Source organism: Urocitellus parryii, chromosome 2, assembly GCF_045843805.1.
Source record: "Urocitellus parryii isolate mUroPar1 chromosome 2, mUroPar1.hap1, whole genome shotgun sequence".
Lineage (NCBI taxonomy): Eukaryota > Metazoa > Chordata > Mammalia > Rodentia > Sciuridae > Urocitellus > Urocitellus parryii.
Genome location: NC_135532.1, coordinates 1,541,667 through 1,560,353, shown reverse-complemented (window position 1 = coordinate 1,560,353; position 18,687 = coordinate 1,541,667). Strand labels below are relative to the sequence as shown.

Here is an 18,687-nt window from a genome sequence, read left to right as displayed (position 1 = left end):
AGTTCAATCACCTGCCCAAGGCTGCAGAGTGCACCACAGAGAAGCAAAGCCAGGCCCAGGCAGACTGCCTTGTGCAAATGCCCACGTCGCCCTCTCATTCATAACAAATATCTCAAAACCTGTGAGCTATCACCATGGTTCCAGGCGACTGCAGACCAGCATGCCATGACTTCACCCAAGAGACTGCTAAGTCTCTGGCCAAGCCTCTCATGTGCATAGCACCTACAAATTGGGCATGATCGTTATGTACTGGATATATCACAAATTTAACTTTTCAAATAAATTTTGTTTTCATTATGAATTAGCCAATAGAAGTCCCTTTATTCATGTGGTTATTGTTATATTGTGAAGTATTGTTATGTGCTGGTTTGTTAGGTGTGTATATGTACATACATATGACATGTGCTTATTAGCAGCCTCCTCCTTGAATGGCAATTTTCTTCCTCTGCTGACAATATTTATTCTTTGGTGAAGTCTTCCAGTAATTAAAACTGTGTTTCTATATTCAAGAACTGGGATAAAGTGAAATATTGGCCCTGCTCGACTTTGATTCCAAGAATATTTTGATTTCCCAACTTTATTGCTATTCAACAATCTTTGGTTTCCGTTCTGATTGCATCTGGTTTGCTGTGTGAATTGAGTTTGGGGAGAGAACAGGACGGAGGAAGAAGAGGGGCCTGGGTCCCATTGCTCATGAAGAAATTTGACAAACCAGCCACACTCATTATCTCATGCTTCATCAGTTGGTTCCACCTAGATAAACCGCATACAAAAATATCACCAGAGAGTGAAAATAGTACCTCTAATTTAAAAAAGAAAGTCAGAACTCACATATGTGAAGAAAATTTTCGAGGGTTGACTTCCAACAATTGCTCTGGTAGGGAAAGCAAACACTGCCAAGCAAGCCATAGAGCTCTGACTGCTTCAAGGAAAAAAAGTAAAAAAGGCCACCACTGTGAATCTCCAGTCACTTCCCTTCCCGGAACTCAGCTGCCATGGTCATGCCATCCTCTGACGGAAGCCCCTCATCACCAGCATCCTCTGCAGCCCTCAAGCTCCCTGACCCAGAAGTCGCTGACCCTCTAGAATAGTCCTTCTGGCACCTAGCCTTGAACCTGGACCAGGTGGTTCACATGTGTCCTCATTCATCTGGGATAGTAAGCAAGAGGGACTGCCCCCCCAAAAAGAGTCAGGTGCTTTTTTATCCTCATAAGCCTATCTAATAAGGACCTGTTTGGGGTTCCTTTCTGCCTCAATGTCAGATGTCCTGGTTGGCACTGGGCAGGGTACTTGCTGGAGACAACGCCCAATCTCTCTCCTTCCTGGAAAGCATACCACTGCAGAAGACCTTTGAGTAGATACTTTTACATGAGAAATTTAGCCAGAAGGTGAAAATACACTTCGTCTGAATACAGTTAGAATTTTATTAATTGGATGAACCCATGAAAACTGCTTTTTAAAATGTAATACATCTGCTTTTCCAGTAAAATATATTTAAAATCAATGGCATAGAGAGACTTCAGCTATCTTAGCAAATCAACTCCTCCCTCCTCTCTACCAGAAGTTTGTCACATATATAGAGGGGGATTTGGGGGCATTGAGAGTTGGGGCATTGAATTCTGCTTTGATTGCATTACATCAATGAGAATATGGGATCTCGTTTGAACTGTACGCATTCGTGGAACATAAGGAAGGTCTCGGGCTGATCTTATTGTAAGATGAATCACAATTACAGTGATTTGACCTCTATTTGCTGTAAGTGGATACAAGCTGGAAGAGTCACAGTCATCTTTTAATACCCACCATAAAGAACCGGGCATGCCGAGGGCAGCGGCTTTCCTTCAGGAACAGCCTGGACACTTTGTAGTTGTCGTTGCTGTTTTAATCTTCATAAAGACACATTTGTGGTTCATCACATTTTGTAGTATAAACAATTTTTTAAAAATATATATATTTTTACCTTCAGTTTCAAGTTTAAGTTCCAAAAATTAAGAGTGGGCAGCATGGTAATACAAAGACAGGGCAAGTGTGAGTTGAGTACTGCCGAATGCAATTCCTATTGTGAACTGACCCTTAACAACTTGAGGTGGTCCTGAGGTAAGAGGAGGGTCCTGCTACAAGTCAGGCAGCGCCTGGGGGGAGATTTGGGAAGGAATTTCAAGGTGACTGATGCTCTGAGTGAACCCGGGTGTTCTTACTCCACTCTCGCCTGCCGGAGGGCAGAAGGTAAGGACCCCTCACCGCAGCCCAAGTGTCACAGCCCGGACCTGGAACACCAACTCTAGGATCCGGCGGGCTGCCAGAGAAGAGGCTTCTTTAGGAGCCACGCTGAAGCGCGCTGGCCCTTCTGACCGAGGGGCCTTTCAGACCTTTGGGAGCACGCTGCTCGCTGCTCGGAGGAGAGCAGGCTTGGGCCCGCCTCTGGGTGCACGAACAAAGATGTGATTCTCAGCCTCCGCCCTCCCTCGCGCCCCTTCAGTCCTAACAATGAGGCGAAGCTAGTTCGTACCCAGACGCCCCGATTCCGGAGACAGCAATAAAGCCCCAGGTGCGCTCCCGCGCTCTGCGCTGGGTTCTGGGCCTCGCTGGAGTCCGGCGTGGCCGCAGGCATCCAGGTGACCTTGGCCTGCCCGCGGACTCTGCTTGGATCCCACTTCTTTCCACTGGTCTCCAGCACTCTCACTCCGGAGGCGGGAAAGAGCGTGCGGCTGCGGGCGGAGGTGGCTGGGGAGAGCCGGAGCGCCCAGAGAGCCCAGGAAGCATGCGGTAGCGCCTGCTGCCTTCCGCACCCTAGAATCTGCAAAGAGCCACCGCCTTCTGCGGGATTGGAGCGGCTGGGGGTACAGGACCGGAGAGGAACTAGGGGCATTTACAGACTGGGACACCCACACGCACATCCTGCAAGGCTCATTGGCCCCGCTTCTTTCGGTCTGGGTGCCAGAGACGCGCCATTGCGTTTCCAGAACTCCAGGGTCGCATTTCCAGTGTCCAGGGCCAAGCCACACTTTCAGGAGCACTAGCCTTCCTCCCCATCCTGTGTACCCTGTACACACCAGCTCCCCTGCGGAGGCCTAGACGGGGGTTAAAACTCCACTTCACAACCCCCATTGATATGGGTTTGACATCTGTTTGCCAGAGTGTTTTGCACTTAGCCTAACACCCACTATTAAGTGACAAAACTGTGGCAGCCTGTCAAAGCCAGCTGACTGGCAGCTGCTCGGCTTACAAAAACCATTCAAATATTTGCAGGTTGTGAAGCTTTATGCAGTGTTGTACCCAATCTTTCAGTGATTTAACATGTAAAATATAAGTCAAAGTTTTAAATCTGGATTCCAAAATGTTTCCATTTTCCATACAAAAGGAGAGCGCTTTCAGGGTGCCTGCTGGAACCGCTCCAATTCCATCGTCTTCCCATTCCCACTAGCGGATTCCTGCACAAACCCGGGTTTCAAAAAATATCAAGGACCCAAATCTCCCTGTTGGTACTGACACTGGGAATGACTAAACCAGATTGCCTTAAACTCGGAGGGAATATGGTTTCTCAAAAGTCGAATGAAAAATTAATCCCCAAGCAAAGAAACATACCTGCTTTATTTTCCCTTTAATGGTTGGAGCAACCTGCCTTTGGGGAGAGCAGTGCTTCTAAGGACAGTATTTCTAGGCAACATCAGCTCTTTGGAGATTTCCAAAACACTAACTCCTCTACTTCCACTTCTAAATGGCTTAGCCCGATTAAGAAATAATTTGCAAATGACATAGCGTTTCTCTAGATTAAGATCCATTGAGTAAAAGTCATATGGGCTTTTTGTCTTGGAGATTAGAGCCAGACAGACAAGGGTCTCCTCAAAACTGCAGCTGCGAGCAATGAAAAAAAATTATCATACGTTTGTCCAAGAGCGATCGATAGATAAGTACACGCGCCCTGCACCCCAGAATATGGCCGGGCGGCAAGCGCTTAATATCTTCACCCTGCTGTATCTGTGCTTCTTTTGTTTAGTTATTGCTTTAGTGTTAATAAATATATTTCCTTCAGGTGGAAGGCGTTCATAAATTGGGCAGAAAGTAGGGTCGTCGTTTAAAAAAAAATGCAGTTGGCTTGCTTTTGAAACATTTCCAAAGAGTCTCAGATGGTGGCGGTCTTAAGTCCGAAGTGCCGACATCTTCACACAATTGGGGCGAGGGGTGGGGTGGGCAGAGAGTGGAGACAGACAGACCGAGATAGGCAGCGAGGGATGCGCGGCTCCAACCCCAACGCCTTCTCGGAAGCGCTGGCCTCCTCCTCCGCCTTCTGCCGCGGTGCGCGCGCCGTTCTGCCGGGAGGGCGGGCGGCTCGGGGCGTGGGGGGTCTGCCTGCAGAGGGAGTGACGGCGCGCCGCGAGGGTCTGCGCCCAGGGGCTAGGGTGGCCGCGCCGCTGAGAGTCCGGCGCCACGCGGCCTGGCTTCCAACCCCCGCGCGCGCGGGGAACGCGGATCGCCTGGGCGCGGCGACTTTTACCTGGAAATCTTTGTGTCCACAACACTAATCCTTAGACACAATCTTTCGCCCAGCAGCTGCCATTAGTCGTTAGGGCACTTGGGCGGGGAGTGGGGTGCGCACTGAGGAGCACGTCGCAGAGCAAAAAAGAAAGAAAGGCCAAGCTGCTCCCGGGGGAGGACTGACGTGGCGCTCACGGCCAAGGCGTCCCCAGCGAGTCACAAAGCTCAAGCCGGGTCCCCGAACCCAGAAAGCCTGCCCGCGAGCACCCGGCCGGGCAGAGGGGGAGTTCCGCGCGGATAGACCCTGGGCCATGACCGAGCTGACGGGGGAGGGGAAGGCCTAGGTTCCAGGAGAAAACGGGTAGCTTGGGTGGTGACACGAGTGACAACTGTCTTTGGGGGAGGGTGGCTTTCGAGCCGCTGGGGCGGAGGTGCGAGGGTGCGGGAGGGGTGCCGGGTCACTGCCGTTTGGGGGGCCAAACCTCCCAGGCCAGGCCGGAACGGCGAGCAGGGCTCGGCCGGTGGAGCGGCGAGTGCGGGCGGGGCGGTGGCCGCGTGAGCGAATGGGGAACGGAGGGGGAGCGGGGCCCGGGGAGCGGCGAGAGGAGGGCGAGAGACGCGGCTCCACCTCCCAGCTCAAAACGGCGTCCCAGCTGCTCGCGAACCAACTGCTCAATTCTATTCACTGTCGAGTAGGAACAAAAAAGTGGCTATTTATTAGAATACTTGTTTGGTATTGTTCGGCGCCACACAAAAGGCGTTTCATTATGTAGAGGGATCCCCCTTTTTCCAGAGAGAAACAATAACTTGAAATTGTCTTTAAAGTCTTTTCTATCAATAATAAATTTCATTTTCTTGTCTCTCTCGCCTGCAGTATGTGTGTCTGGGAGAGTGTGCGCCAGGCGAGAAGAGAGGAGCGTGTGCGAGCGAGTGTGCGAGCGGGGGTGCGCGTGTGAGTGCGCGTGTGAGTGTGCGTGCTCGTGGCGCGGGCGCCGCCGCTCGGTGCTGGCGCCGCCGGGAGCCGGGCCGGGCCGGGCCGGGCCGGGGTCCGCGGGCAGCAGCGCGCTCGGCGTACCGAGCGGGCAGGACCCCTGCGGGGAGCGAGTCAGGGCTCCGGGAGGTGCCCTCGCGCCGAGCGCTGGGGGCGCGCGGACCGGCTCCGGGGACCCGCTGGAGCTGGAGGAGGAACTAACTGTAAGTGTGTCTCGAACTTGCGCGGGGGCTTCCCCCACCTGGGGCTGGGGATCGCGGCGGGAGAGGCTCTGGGAGGGGGCGCGCGTCTCTACGGCGACTTTTCGTCAGGGAGTATGGGGAGTCTCTGCAGCTTTCTGTTCTCGATAGAATACGGGTGGGCGATGTGGTGACCACCAAGAGCGGACTCCCGGGTACATTTGTCATTTTCTTATCAGTGTTCACTCCTCCCCCCATCCTCCGATTTTTGGATTGGCCACAGCCCCATGGACCGAAGCTGTTTCTCTCTGGGTCGCCTGCTTCCGGGAGGGGGGAGAGAGGTCGATCCAGTGGAACTGGGGAGAGTTTCGCTTTGGAGGCCGCTCCAGGTGCACCCCAGTCCGCGCGCCCCCGCCCCACCCCGCGGCGGCCGGGCTCGCGGCTCCCGCCGCCACCCGCTGCACCTGCCCGGGGCGCCTCCGGCTTGCGGCTGGTCGCCACGCACGCCAAGCAGCGCCGAGAACTAAAGCCGTGAGCTGAAATTGCGTTTTAAAAATTAACATGTCGAAACGTGTGCCATTTCGTGAGAGGTGTTTTGGGCAAAGAATCAATTTAACTTTGACTGACCGACAGACTTGACTGTATTAACTCTGCTACCAGGAAAAAAAAAATCAATGAGCCGTGAGCCGTTGACATGCACCGAGTGCCTTCCTGAACCCCGTGCCCTGCCAGGAGCCGCGCGGTGCGGCGGATGCTTGGGTCCTTTGGGCTAGAGCAGGGAGCCCAAAAGTGGGGTCCCGAACACCCCAAAAGCCCCGCCTGCGTACAGGTCGCCCTAGGTGAGAGTAACACCCACCAGGTCGCCCAGTCCCCTTTGGTGCGTCCTCCCTCCTCCAGCGAAATCGCACCCGCTCAGCTTCCCGTTGCACCGCGACGCGAGCCTCCTCTGTCTCCCCGCCTGCGCCCGCAGGCTGCCGGCCTCTGCCCTCTCTTTCCCGGGGTTGAAGCAGCCGATGGAAATGAAAGGTCAGGAAGTTTCAGAAGTGAAATGGATTTTCGGTGTGGCCTGGAGTGATGAGCAGGGTGGGGCTGGTCCGCCAGCAGCGACCTGGGCAGGGACCCGGCTGGCGAAGTCCCCTGGCAGGAAACAGGTGTTTGAATGCGATAGTGGCCTCCAGTCAATTAACCCATTAAACCCCGCTTTGTGACATTGATTTCCTTGGGCGCCCTGGGGCCCGGGAGCTGTTAGCTCTTTTGTGAAAGGCGGGGATGGAGAGGAGCTATCCTGAGGGCACCCCAGTTGGTGCAGGGGACCTTGGAAGCTCCTGCCACCCCAGCATCGGGCAGCCACAGGAGCCCGGGAAGAAGGCTTTTCCCTTACTCTGGCATTGTACCAGAGAGTCCTCCCCAGGACTACAGTCTTGTTACCCCAAGTCCTGTCTCCCTCCTCCAGTCTGGCGGATGGATGACGCTGGCAGCAGAGGCAGCAGAGGCCCCGGAGCCCAGCTTTGGGTGTGGACAGCAATCAAGGCTGGGCTCCACATGGAAGAAAAGTGATGCCCTGTGCATCACCCCACAGCTACTTGGTTTCTGACCCGGGTAGCATCTCTCCTGGATGGGGCAATGCAGGCCAGGTGGCTCCCCATGCCCAGGGAACTCCACAGGCCTGGTGAGGAGCAGGAGAAAGGCTCCAGGTGGCCAAGTGCTAGTAATCCAGCCAAGTACCTGAGTGGGCTTGGAGGGTGGGGACTGGAGGAATGGAAGGGAAGGGGTCTCTCCCAGGCACTGGGCACCCTAGGCATCTGGCCATGCTTGGCCAGGCTTCCCTCTGGACAAGGAGGGGCCTGAGCCGGGTTCTAGGTCTTCCCTGGTCCGAGGGAGGAGGCTCCAGGTGGCAGGACTACCTGCAAGGCAGAGAAATGGTGAACCCTCCACCTGAAGACCACTGGTAGCCAGCCTCTCTTTAAGACCAGTGTGCCTTACTCTAATGAGCGCTGAGCACAATTTTAGACAGCGGAACTACACTGGAGACAGAGTTTCTGATAAAGCCAGACTCCCCTCTGTGCCTAGGGGATCTTTGACCACTTTGCTGGTGCAGAGTCGCAGGTGCCTGAAGAGAGAGATGGTGTCCAGTGGAGATGGGCACTTCTGAAGCACAGAGAGGTACAACTCCCTTTAGCCAATTCTGTAGAAAACTTCCATTTTTTCCCCTCATTGCCCCTAAGTTAAGATTTAGGGTTCAACAGCTACCTAAAACAATGCTTTCTGTCTCTGATCTGCCAGACCTCTCTCTACCTCATCTACATTGTCCCCTTACCCCAAAAGATTGAGTGACCTGAGAGGGCATCTGGGCCTTGGCCCTTTTTCAGCCCTCTTATCTAAGGTTGCCCCCTAGGTTCCTGCACCCAAGTAACTGACAGACATCCACCCAACCTGAGGAAAACCTGATCTTCAGAAGCAGGATGGTGGTAAGATGAAGACATAAAGACGGGGCCAAGGGGCCTCTGTGGCTCTAAAGCCCATCCCTTAGCCAGGAGATTTCAGAGGATCCACTGTTGCCCTTTGCTGCTTCCTGAAGTAAGCAACACACATACTGAAAAGCCTTGAAACTGTGTCAAAGTGATGTTTTAATCTCATTGAAAGCGTGTATTAAAGGACAAGACGTGATCTATGTGCGCTGCTTCGATGAAAGGCGTGATTGGAGTGGACGGGGCTTTAACTGCCAAACTGTGTCATGTTCTTATTGAAGCCTGGGCGGCTAATCTAATTTGCAGTAGCAGGGATGGCCTGTAAGGAGAAGCACATCTGAATTCACTTCACTCTTTTTACACAGAAGTTCCTTATGATTTGCCTCCTCTTGTGAGTGACGCCTTTCCAGCTTGGAATATGAGAGAGGAAAATGAGACAGGACTGTGTTTGCACCATCACAGTGCTCCTTTTTGCCACAACCCTTGGTCACGGACTCACTCGGGTTTTGTGGATCTCTGCTCAGTCCTGAAACACTGTTTTGGGTCTCTCAGAATGAGCTTACAGAGCCTGAGAAGTGAAACCCTCCTTCCCCTTCACTCTCCAGGCAGCAGGCGTCTGGGACTTGTCTGCTTCCCCCAAGGATTTTGGTTTTCAAAGTTTGTTTTGGGGGTGTACCTTAATCAGATGTCCTCCATTCTTGCATTTTTACATGCTCAAATTAAATTTGCGAATAATTAGGAAGCTAACCCTATGCAGAAAAGTTTGATTTTGTGCTCACTCTTTACACTGTCTTAGGGGAGAAACGCAACACCCTCTGGCCGGGAGGAGGGCTGTGTCTCCCTATATAGCCACATTGAGCACTAGCATTCTTTATCAGTAAGAGACAACATGCATTAGAAAATTACAACTTCTGCACAATGTAAAAAGGTGTATTCAAACTGTTAATTATGGAGGTTTGTGTAAATGAAATTTTAGCAGTGACCCATTTAATTTTGCCATAATTACTGACAAGATAAGACAGGGATGAATCACAATACAGTATATTTATCTTGAACAGAGAACATTGGGCTGAGGTAGTTGAATCAAAGAGTAAGAAAAAAAAAACCTAAGAAAGGTGTAGGAATATAAAAAGTGCATAAAAATCACACCCTAAAATCATCTGGGTTAAAACTGTGGAAGGCGCGGCTTGGGTGACTTTTCTAAAAAGCCCAACCAAATTTAGAGGCGTCAATATTTTCTTCTCAAAATCCAAGACCAGCGCGCCGTCTCCTACCGCAGGTCAGATTCTGACTGGGTCTGAGCACACCTGTTTCAGGTCTGGAAGTCTGGGAGGCGGAAGAGGGCGGGAAGGCGACCAGGCCCTCCACACCCTGGAGTACCCCGCACCTCGCGGAAGGAGAGCTTGGCGGAAGCAGAGGGCCGGGCTCCACGGCCGCGTGACCCTGAAGCCGCCTGTGTGGCCGAGCCCTGCGGGCACTGGGCTAGGAAAGTGGGAGAGAGGGTCCCATGCCCCTGGCGCAGTGCGCTCCGGCGCGAGTCTCCACGGCTTTTTCACTTGGTGTTCTTTTACAGGACTTTAGCCACGGTGAAGGAAGGGGAGCCGCCCTCCCAGCGGTCCAATTGCTAATCTTCGTCTGCAGCCCTAGGGCCAGCGGCAGCTCAGCCCAGGCGGCCGGGCCCAGGGGCGAAGGCCGCGCCCTCGCTGCGGCGGTCCTTTCTCACCGACCTCTGGATAGCTGGCGTGCGCAGGAAAGTGCGGGCCGTCTGTAGTGCCCAGAGGCGCCGGGTGCCTGCGAAACCCACCCACCGCGCCGGAGCCCGCGCGCCGCATCACCAGAGCGGCTCTCGGCTGGGGGCGCTGTGCCCGCCGGTCTAGCCCCCGAGGCGAGGTGGGAGCTGGGCAGCGCTCACGGTCTTTCAGGGTTCATCCGATGGAAGTGCACGCCGCAGTTGCGCGCGGCCCAAATTCTCTGCCGGGATGGGTTTGGGCTAGGTGGGCACCTTGCAGAGAGCCGGTGCTGAGGTACACCAGGCTGGTGGCCTCCTGAGATTCTTCTCGAAAGTTTCACACGGGAGCATGGCCAGGGAGGCCCCGCGGCAGGAGAGCCTGCAGTGGGCGGCGAGACCCTGGCGGCCTGGCACCGGGCGGCCGCCCGGCGTTGCTCGTTTGTCCCGCTACTTCCCTCCCAAGCGCCCGCAGCTCTGGGGAGCGAGGGCGCGATGCGCCCTTGGGTTCCAGTCTTTCCCTACCCTGGTCTTCTCTTTCATTCATAAACCTGGTGGCTACAGACGCAGCTTGAATATTGACGTCTCTCCCCCGACTGCTCCGCCGTTAACCCAATTACAGAATTCATCAAGAACTGTGTTGAATTATCTCTTTCCATACAGTATCAGCATTAGCCTAATTAAAAGCTATAATGTCTGATATAATGATTAAATCGTTAGCTCTGCTGTAGGGAAGCAATATTTTGTTTTCCCTTCAATTAGAAGCTGATTGAGGTTTTCAGAGCAGGTCAGCTGTGAAATTTGAATTATATGTGTGAGTACTGCTCACAGGGTGAGCCCCTACTCGAAGCTCCCAGAGATTCTCCGAATGCTTCCAACCAGAGAGCTAGGAGGCATGCTCGCACACACAGTGCTGTGCTCTCCATCGAGTGTGAGGGTCGCCAAGCTGATCGCTGGAAAGAACACCTCGGTGGCTTGGAGGGGAAGGACTTCACTCTTCTTCCAGAGACGCTGCTGCAGCCTCTCTCCAAGGCTCTTTGCAGTTTTGGTGGAGACACTGTGCTTTATGCTGAGAGCTGGAAAGGCGTGCTTTGTAGCTGCTCTTAATGGCACAGGGTCATTGGAAGTTCCATACCTGCAGAGGATTCTTTTCCTTCTTATCCCACACCTTCCTGTTTACCTTGACTGAGCCCCCACCCCACCACCCCTACAAAATCAAACCAACAACAACAAAAACTTTGGTCCACTTCGGTTCTTCTGCCTTGGTATGAGCACAGCCTGGCCAAGTCAGTTGGGGCTAGAACTCAGAGAATGGGCCCAGAACTCCCAAGAACCCAGGAGAGACCACCCCCCACCCGGAGTCCTCTGGCGACGAGCCGCGGGCGATGGAGCGCAAACATCAGATCACACGTGGCCAGCCCTCGGGCAAGGCGTGTGACTACAAGGGCGCTGCGGCGGCAGAGGAGACAGCCTAAGGGCCGCGGTGGCTCTGCGAGGGCAGCGACACCGCGGCGGCCAGCAGACGGCGATCGCGGCCCGTGCGATGGCCGGGCCAGCGCAGACGCGCCGCCGGGCCTCGGGGCCGGATCCGAACGGCCTGCCGGTCCCCCCTCCACCGCCTACGGTAGGCTGGGGGGAGGAAACCCAGCCTTGAGCCACCGCTGTGGTGGCCCCTGCAGCCCCACGGCGCTCCCCCACCCTCACACCATCTCCTCCCCCTCGCCCTCCGTCTGTGCCTCCTGTTGGCCAGGTGACCTCAAAGGCTTCTTCCAACTTGAACTGTTCTTTTGCTCTCCCGCTCTTGCTTTGCTCCTCCTCCTTCAGATTACTCTTTTCTATCAAAAACTCTTGAAAACTGGCAGCTAGTTGCCTGTCTCTGTGGTCTCAGTTCTTTGGGGGCGACACCAGAGCCCGGAAGGTTGCCAGATCCGGAGAGGCGCCTCCAGTGGCCTCCATCCTTCAGCTGCCCCAGCAGCCCCTGGAGTGGTCATGGTCTGGGCATGTGTCCTTGGAGGGTATCACCAGAACAGGCAGTCTTTGCAGGACGTGGAGTGCCCCCCAACTCCCCTCCTGTCCATCACTCACCCCTCTAGCTTGGAGCTTGTGGCTGATGCTGAAAACAGAAAAACCTTCTCTAGATTCTTGAAAGCTTGCTTTCATGTGAAGATTGCTGGGGGCAGGGGATTTTGTCCACCAGTACCCTCTCTGCTGCCCAGATTTTTCATAAGCACAACAGGGGTGAAGGGGAGCAAAAGCTAAATGTGTTTATTACTCCATATAGCAATTTGAGATAATGGTATTTAAGTCCAGAACTCAATTTATTTGTAAGGACTCTTGTGCGATTGCTTAAACACACACGCGTGCACACACACACGTGTATGTTTTAGGTGTGCATAGTCACATATAAATATGCATATATATGTACATAATTTCTTCTCATGACATATTGGGTCTGATTTTTGAGGATTATAACCACAGGTTAAATTTTTAAAAAGAACTTTAAAATAAAAAATATCTTAATTCTCATTTCTAAGTTCATTTTCTTGGCATTTTGAGCAGAAGCACTGTGGAATGAGTTGCCAGAAGAGCAAATTTGGTCAATCAACAGTGAAACTAATCCTTTGCCTTGGGTTCTGGACTTTCTCTGACGTTGCTTGGAAGTAGTATAATCTGTCTTCAAATCCTCAAGAATCTGGCTTTGGGGAAGGTTTTCAGCTGGAAGGAGGTTCCTGCTAATCTGGTGGAGGTAGGAGGCAGACTAAACTGGTTCTGGACTGTTTTCTCAGTTTTTGAAGAGTCATTTGGGAGAAGGGGTGGGAGCAAGAAAACCCAAAGCCATCACTGGTAGGAGTTAACATGATGCTCCTCAATTTTCATGCCAGGCACTAGGAGGTCTGGCATGCAGTGCCCTGCCACTGCCTAGTTGGCACAGGCTGCCACTGCCAATCATCTATCACTTGGCAACAAGTTACACCTGCAGCTGTGGTTTAATACTTATGCAGGTGGGCACCCATAGGGTATGCACCCACTTGGGCTTGGGACTATCTCATCATTGAAAGAGCTTATGGAGGGCACCCTGAATGATAAGCACTAGCATGATCGCAAGTAACTCGAAACCGTTCACCTCCTGTTTAGATGCTCTAGAAAACAAGGGTAACATCGTATTTGGAAACAATTTTCAGAGCTATGGTAGAAAGAAATGAGACCATTTCAAAGTCAGCTATCCAAGTTCCCAAAAGCATAAAGCATTCCTGCAAAGCACACTGGAGTGCAGGGTGTTTATAAAATAAATTGCTCCATTGATATGGAAAATAATGTGCCAAGCTTGATTCATACAAAGCATTTTCAGGGGGTCTTCGGCTATTTAGTTTAAAATCTAAATTGAAAAGCAGAGGAAAGAAATCTTTCAATTGCTAAGTGGATAATACAGTTTATAATTTGTAAACCATTTCCTTTATTTCAGTCTTGCTGACTTCTCCTAACACACTGGATCTCACTGCACACCCATCGCCTCCTAAATTATCAAAGGAAAAATGGGTCTATAAGAATTCTTAAACAATATTCCTGTTCCTTTTTTGTTCATTCACAATGTAACTGATATTTGTAGGTAGTGCGTGAAACAAATCAAAAGATTTAACAAACTTGATTGCTGAAATAAGAAGGTAGTTGAAAACCACGTTTATAAGCCAGATATTTAGTGAAAAAATATGAAACGATGTTTCCTTTCTAATAAAATTATACATCATTTGATGAGTTTACGATTAAATGCTGAATGGCCTGAAATGAAAGCAGTTTAATCTGCAGAGAGATCAATTTGCTGTTGCACTGCATACTGTAGCAACCCTACAATAAAAAAAAAAACTACAGTAATAATCATAGTAGTTGAGAGAAAAGAAGGCATTATTCCTGTACCTTGAACAAGCCATAAGGTCAGGAAATTCACAATCTGAGGGTTTTTTTAAATATTAAAAAAGAGAAGTGTCACATGATCACTGTGCAACATGTCTAAACACCCTTATTACTACTAGTATCATCACCAACATCTTGAGTATTTCTGTTATGGAAGGGTGAGTCTGGAGGCATTTGGCTAAAGCCCTAGTTTACCCACATCCATCTCCTCAAGCACCCTCATCTCAAGTTGCCTGTAGAAGACGCCTTGCAATTCCCAGGAATGGCAAGAGGAGGAAAAGAGTTCAGTGGATTCTTTGGAAAAAGTCCTCAGCGGCCTGAGCCAACAGAGTTTGAGGCTGGGTTTGGAAATCTCATGTGCATCCCGGAATCACACACACTTTGAGGTTTAACAATTACAACCGCAGGTGGATGCCTTAATCATTCCATGAGCCGGGGGCCTTCCTTTTGCTTAATGTAAGAAAATGGTATCTGGCCACGGGTCACGAGGCCCCACCTTTTGATTCAATTCGAACAGCTTGGCAATTCTCAAGCCAACAGCTCCTGGGAGACTCGCTCCAGAACAGCGTGGGCTAGATCACTTTTGCGATATCAACAAACTTTTTCAACTGTTGGAGTAACCAGATTCCAGATATATCTTATGGTTACTGACCTTCTAAGAGACTGAAGAGAAGGACGTTAAATGGGATGAGTACCTGCCTATAACCTCCAAGCTCACTGGAAAAATGGAACCCGGTCCCCTATACTAAACGAAGCTGTGAGCCACGAGCCATACAAATGCGCCCCCAGTTGCCAGAACTATGAGGCCTGGACTGTAAAGGCCTTCGGGGAGAGCAGGGACTGGCCAACTCCGAGCGAACCTAGAAGAAGCATGCATTGAATTCGGAGGGTGGGAGCGACTGAGCTGCCCGACCTTGCAGGAGAACTTGTGGGGAGGGCTTTCAGTTTGTGCCCCCGGGACGGTCGCCCCTGTTCGCATCCTTTTCTGCACTCGGCATGAGCTTAGGCGAGGTCTTGGCCTCGGTCTCCCAACTTTCTCCTTCCCTGCCGGCGCGACTTGGCTGGTGGGGACAGAGGAGGAGCTGGGTCTCCAGTGAGCACATTTAAACACGGCCCGGGGCTGTATCCCCCCCCCCCCGCGCCCCGCACCACACACACAACGATTCTTTCTTTGGGCTTTTAAGCCCAATCGTTAATCATTCTGAGCGCGCGGGCGGGGAGAGGGAAGGGGGGCGAGATCGGGGTTCGCTGTCGCCGCGGCGCGCGCACTCAGGAAGCAGTGGGGCTGTGACCCCCCCTCCCGGGCCTCCTTTCCCCCCTCCTTCCTGCCTTGCTCCCCCCTCCTTCCTTTCCTTCTCCCCGCTCCGCCGCCCGCGCCCAGTGTATCTACTCCCTCCCCACGTCACTCGCCAGCGCGCCATGCAAATCACCGCCGCCGCCGGCTCCTATTGGCCGCGGCGCGCTCATTTAATGGCAGCCCGGGCCCGGCGTATGGCTGCTGGGCCCCGCGCGCCGCCGGCCCCGCGTGCGCCTCCGCTCCGAGCGCACTGCCCCGGGCAGGCAGCGGGCAGCCCGTCCTGGACTCTGCGGCCCGGCTCCCTGGCTTCTCTGCGCGCTCTCACTCCTTCGCTGTTCCAGACCCCCTCCCTGGCTGCAGCGTAATCGCCCCCTCCGGGCCCCCCTCTGTTCCCCCCTCGGCGCCTGGCTCCCCCCGGGCAACTGGGACCCGCACATGCCCAGCGCACGCGGCGTGCCGCCCTGCTAGAAGTTGCGGCCCCGGAGTTGGAGGCCGCCGAGGACTGAGCCAGGAGGAAGGAGGCAGTGCGCGGCGGCGGCGGGCAAGGAGGCACAGCGCACCCCGGGCGGGCCGAGAAAGTGAAGCCGCAACTTGGCCGCGACTGCACCTGTTTGAACACTCCGCCGAGGGCGACTGGGCTGCGGCGGCGGCGGTGGCGACCCTAGCCGTCGGCCTCTTTGGCAAGTGGTTTGTACACGAGGAGAAACTTTCCACCTGCAAGTGGAGCCGGCACTGAGTGCGTGTGATTTTGCCTCTTTTTGTCGTCGTTACCTCCACCCTCCCGTTCTTTTCTGTGCTAGGCAAACCCCCACCCCCGCGTCTGGCTCGGTTTGAGCCACTGTCCATCTCACCCCCACCGGCCGTCTATGCTCCAGGCCCTTTCCCCGCGGTGCTGGTGAACCCGCGAGCCGCCCCGATGTACAGCATGATGATGGAAACCGACCTGCACTCGCCCGGCGGCGCCCAGGCCCCAACGAACCTCTCAGGCCCGGCCGGGACAGGCGGCGGGGGCGGAGGCGGCGGCGGGGGCGGCGGCGGGGGCGCCAAGGCCAACCAGGACCGGGTCAAGCGGCCCATGAACGCCTTCATGGTGTGGTCCCGCGGGCAGCGGCGCAAAATGGCCCAGGAGAATCCCAAAATGCACAACTCGGAGATCAGCAAGCGCCTGGGGGCCGAGTGGAAGGTCATGTCCGAGGCCGAGAAGCGGCCGTTCATCGACGAGGCCAAGCGGCTCCGCGCGCTGCACATGAAGGAGCACCCGGATTACAAGTACCGGCCGCGCCGCAAGACCAAGACGCTGCTCAAGAAGGACAAGTACTCGCTGGCCGGGGGGCTGCTGGCTGCCGGCGCTGGCGGCGGTGGTGCGGCGGTGGCCATGGGCGTGGGTGTGGGCGTGGGCGCTGCGGCGGTGGGCCAGCGCCTGGAGAGTCCGGGCGGCGCGGCGGGCGGCGGCTACGCGCACGTCAACGGCTGGGCCAACGGCGCCTACCCTGGCTCTGTGGCGGCGGCGGCAGCGGCCGCGGCCATGATGCAGGAGGCGCAGCTGGCCTACGGGCAGCACCCCGGCGCGGGCGGCGCGCACCCGCACGCGCACCCCGCGCACCCGCACCCGCACCACCCGCACGCGCACCCGCACAACCCACAGCCCATGCACCGCTACGACATGGGCGCGCTGCAGTACAGTCCCATCTCCAACTCGCAGGGCTACATGAGCGCTTCGCCTTCGGGCTACGGTGGCCTTCCTTACGGCGCCGCCGCCGCCGCTGCCGCTGCCGCGGGCGGCGCGCACCAGAACTCGGCGGTGGCGGCGGCGGCTGCCGCCGCGGCCGCGTCGTCGGGTGCCCTAGGTGCGCTCGGCTCGCTGGTCAAGTCGGAGCCGAGCGGCAGCCCGCCGGCCCCGGCACACTCGCGGGCACCTTGTCCTGGGGACCTGCGGGAGATGATCAGCATGTACTTGCCTGCCGGCGAGGGTGGCGACCCGGCGGCGGCCGCGGCGGCCGCGGCGCAGAGCCGGCTGCACTCGCTGCCGCAGCACTACCAGGGCGCGGGTGCGGGCGTCAATGGCACGGTGCCCCTGACGCACATCTAGCGCCGCCGGGATGCCCGGGACAGAGGCTTGCTACGGGCGACCCGGCTACGACGAGCGCACGGCCAGCTCTCGGGCTGTCGCCCCGGTCCAGCGCGGCCTTGCTTTTGTACAGACGTTTCCACATTCTTGTAAAAATGAAAACACTGGAGATGAACACCAGGTGATACATGCCCCTCACTCACCTTTCCAGGAGCTCCTGGGGACCACGAGACGCTGACACACGTCTTGCATTTTAGACCGAACTTTGGTGTTTTCTCGAGAGTTTTTGTACAGTATTTATCATCCACGGAGGAGGCAGAAAGTGTTTTCTCTGCTCGAGGGGACAAAAAGACAAAACCAAGCGAGAGGCGATGCCAACTTTTGTATCCAGGCCGGCGCCCTAACTTTCCTCCCTGCATCGCTTCCTGATGCTTGACTGCCCGAGGCCAAGTGACCGAGAGTTGTTCTCACTTGTTACAAATGTAGTAAGGCAGATCCAAACATTTACCAGTTTTTTGTAGTTGTTACGGCTCCTTTGGGTTGGTTTGTTAATTTATACAAAGAGATCCCCCTTCAGATGGCGGAGTTATATTCTGGGTTTTGTAAAACTTTCTGTATCTGAGCATTTCCATTTTTTGGTTTTGTATTATTTCTTGTAAATGCATTGTGAAATTTTTATTTAGGCGTTGCAGTGTGGAGAGGAGGAATCAGATCATGTACATAGTTTCCTAAAAGCTTTTCTTCTGAAACTGAAAAAAGATTCCCCTAAAAAAATGCTTTGAGTTTTGAGTCAATCAATACATTTAAAAGAGAAAATGCTGTTTTTTTTCCATAAAATTGAAACGTGCTAATTTTATATGCATGTTTTAAGAGTTCAAAATACAATAACTAATCTGTTGGAGGAGAAAAATTTTCAGCAGGAATTAAGAATGAGGGAACCCCAGGAAGCAGAGGGTAGGATGTCCACGAGCTTTATTCCATGGAAGGAGAGAAAGTTAAAGTCAATAGAGGATTTTGTTGAGTTTGAAGCATTAGTAGGGAAGATAAATAATTCCCTTTATGGTCTAGCTCTTTTACTGTCATGGCTCAGAGATACTGCATGTACTTGCTGAGAATTCTGCCGTTCTACCTGGCAGGGCATCTGCAGAACAGTTTGGTATGATGGAGGATGGAGAAAGGGAAGACCCCAATGTGGAGAGCAGGCCCATGGTGGGGGAAAGGGGCCTGGCAAGGGCTTGGCACCCGCAACTACCCTGCAATTCGGATTGCAAATGGAATTTATCTGAATTTGATTCAGAGAAGCACTAACCGGTTTACGGCTGAACCAAAACACACTACCCCTGAGCCCAGGCTCCATCCCCAGCCCCTCCCGCCGCAGCTTGTCCCTCCTCAGGAAAAGGCAAGATGATTTGTTGGATTTTCACATGCACACAAATGGAACACCCCCTCCCCTTGAGAAGGGGATGCAAGTTGCCAACTGATGTGAAGGCTTTTGCCGTGTTTATTCCTGACAAGATCTTGAGGTTGTTTGATGCTTTAAAATTTTTAATTATATTTTTTTCTAGGTGTTTAT

At 53.8% G+C, this 18,687-nt stretch overlaps 1 protein-coding gene across 1 annotated transcript; it reads left to right on the top strand.

The window, feature by feature from the left end:
- The first annotated feature begins 15,962 nt into the window (after positions 1–15,962).
- On the top strand, positions 15,963–17,135 carry Sox1 (SRY-box transcription factor 1). The gene has a single exon (XM_026379668.2). The coding sequence runs from the start codon at positions 15,963–15,965 to the stop codon at positions 17,133–17,135; it is 1,173 nt and encodes a 390-aa protein (XP_026235453.1).
- Positions 17,136–18,687: the final 1,552 nt, after the last annotated feature.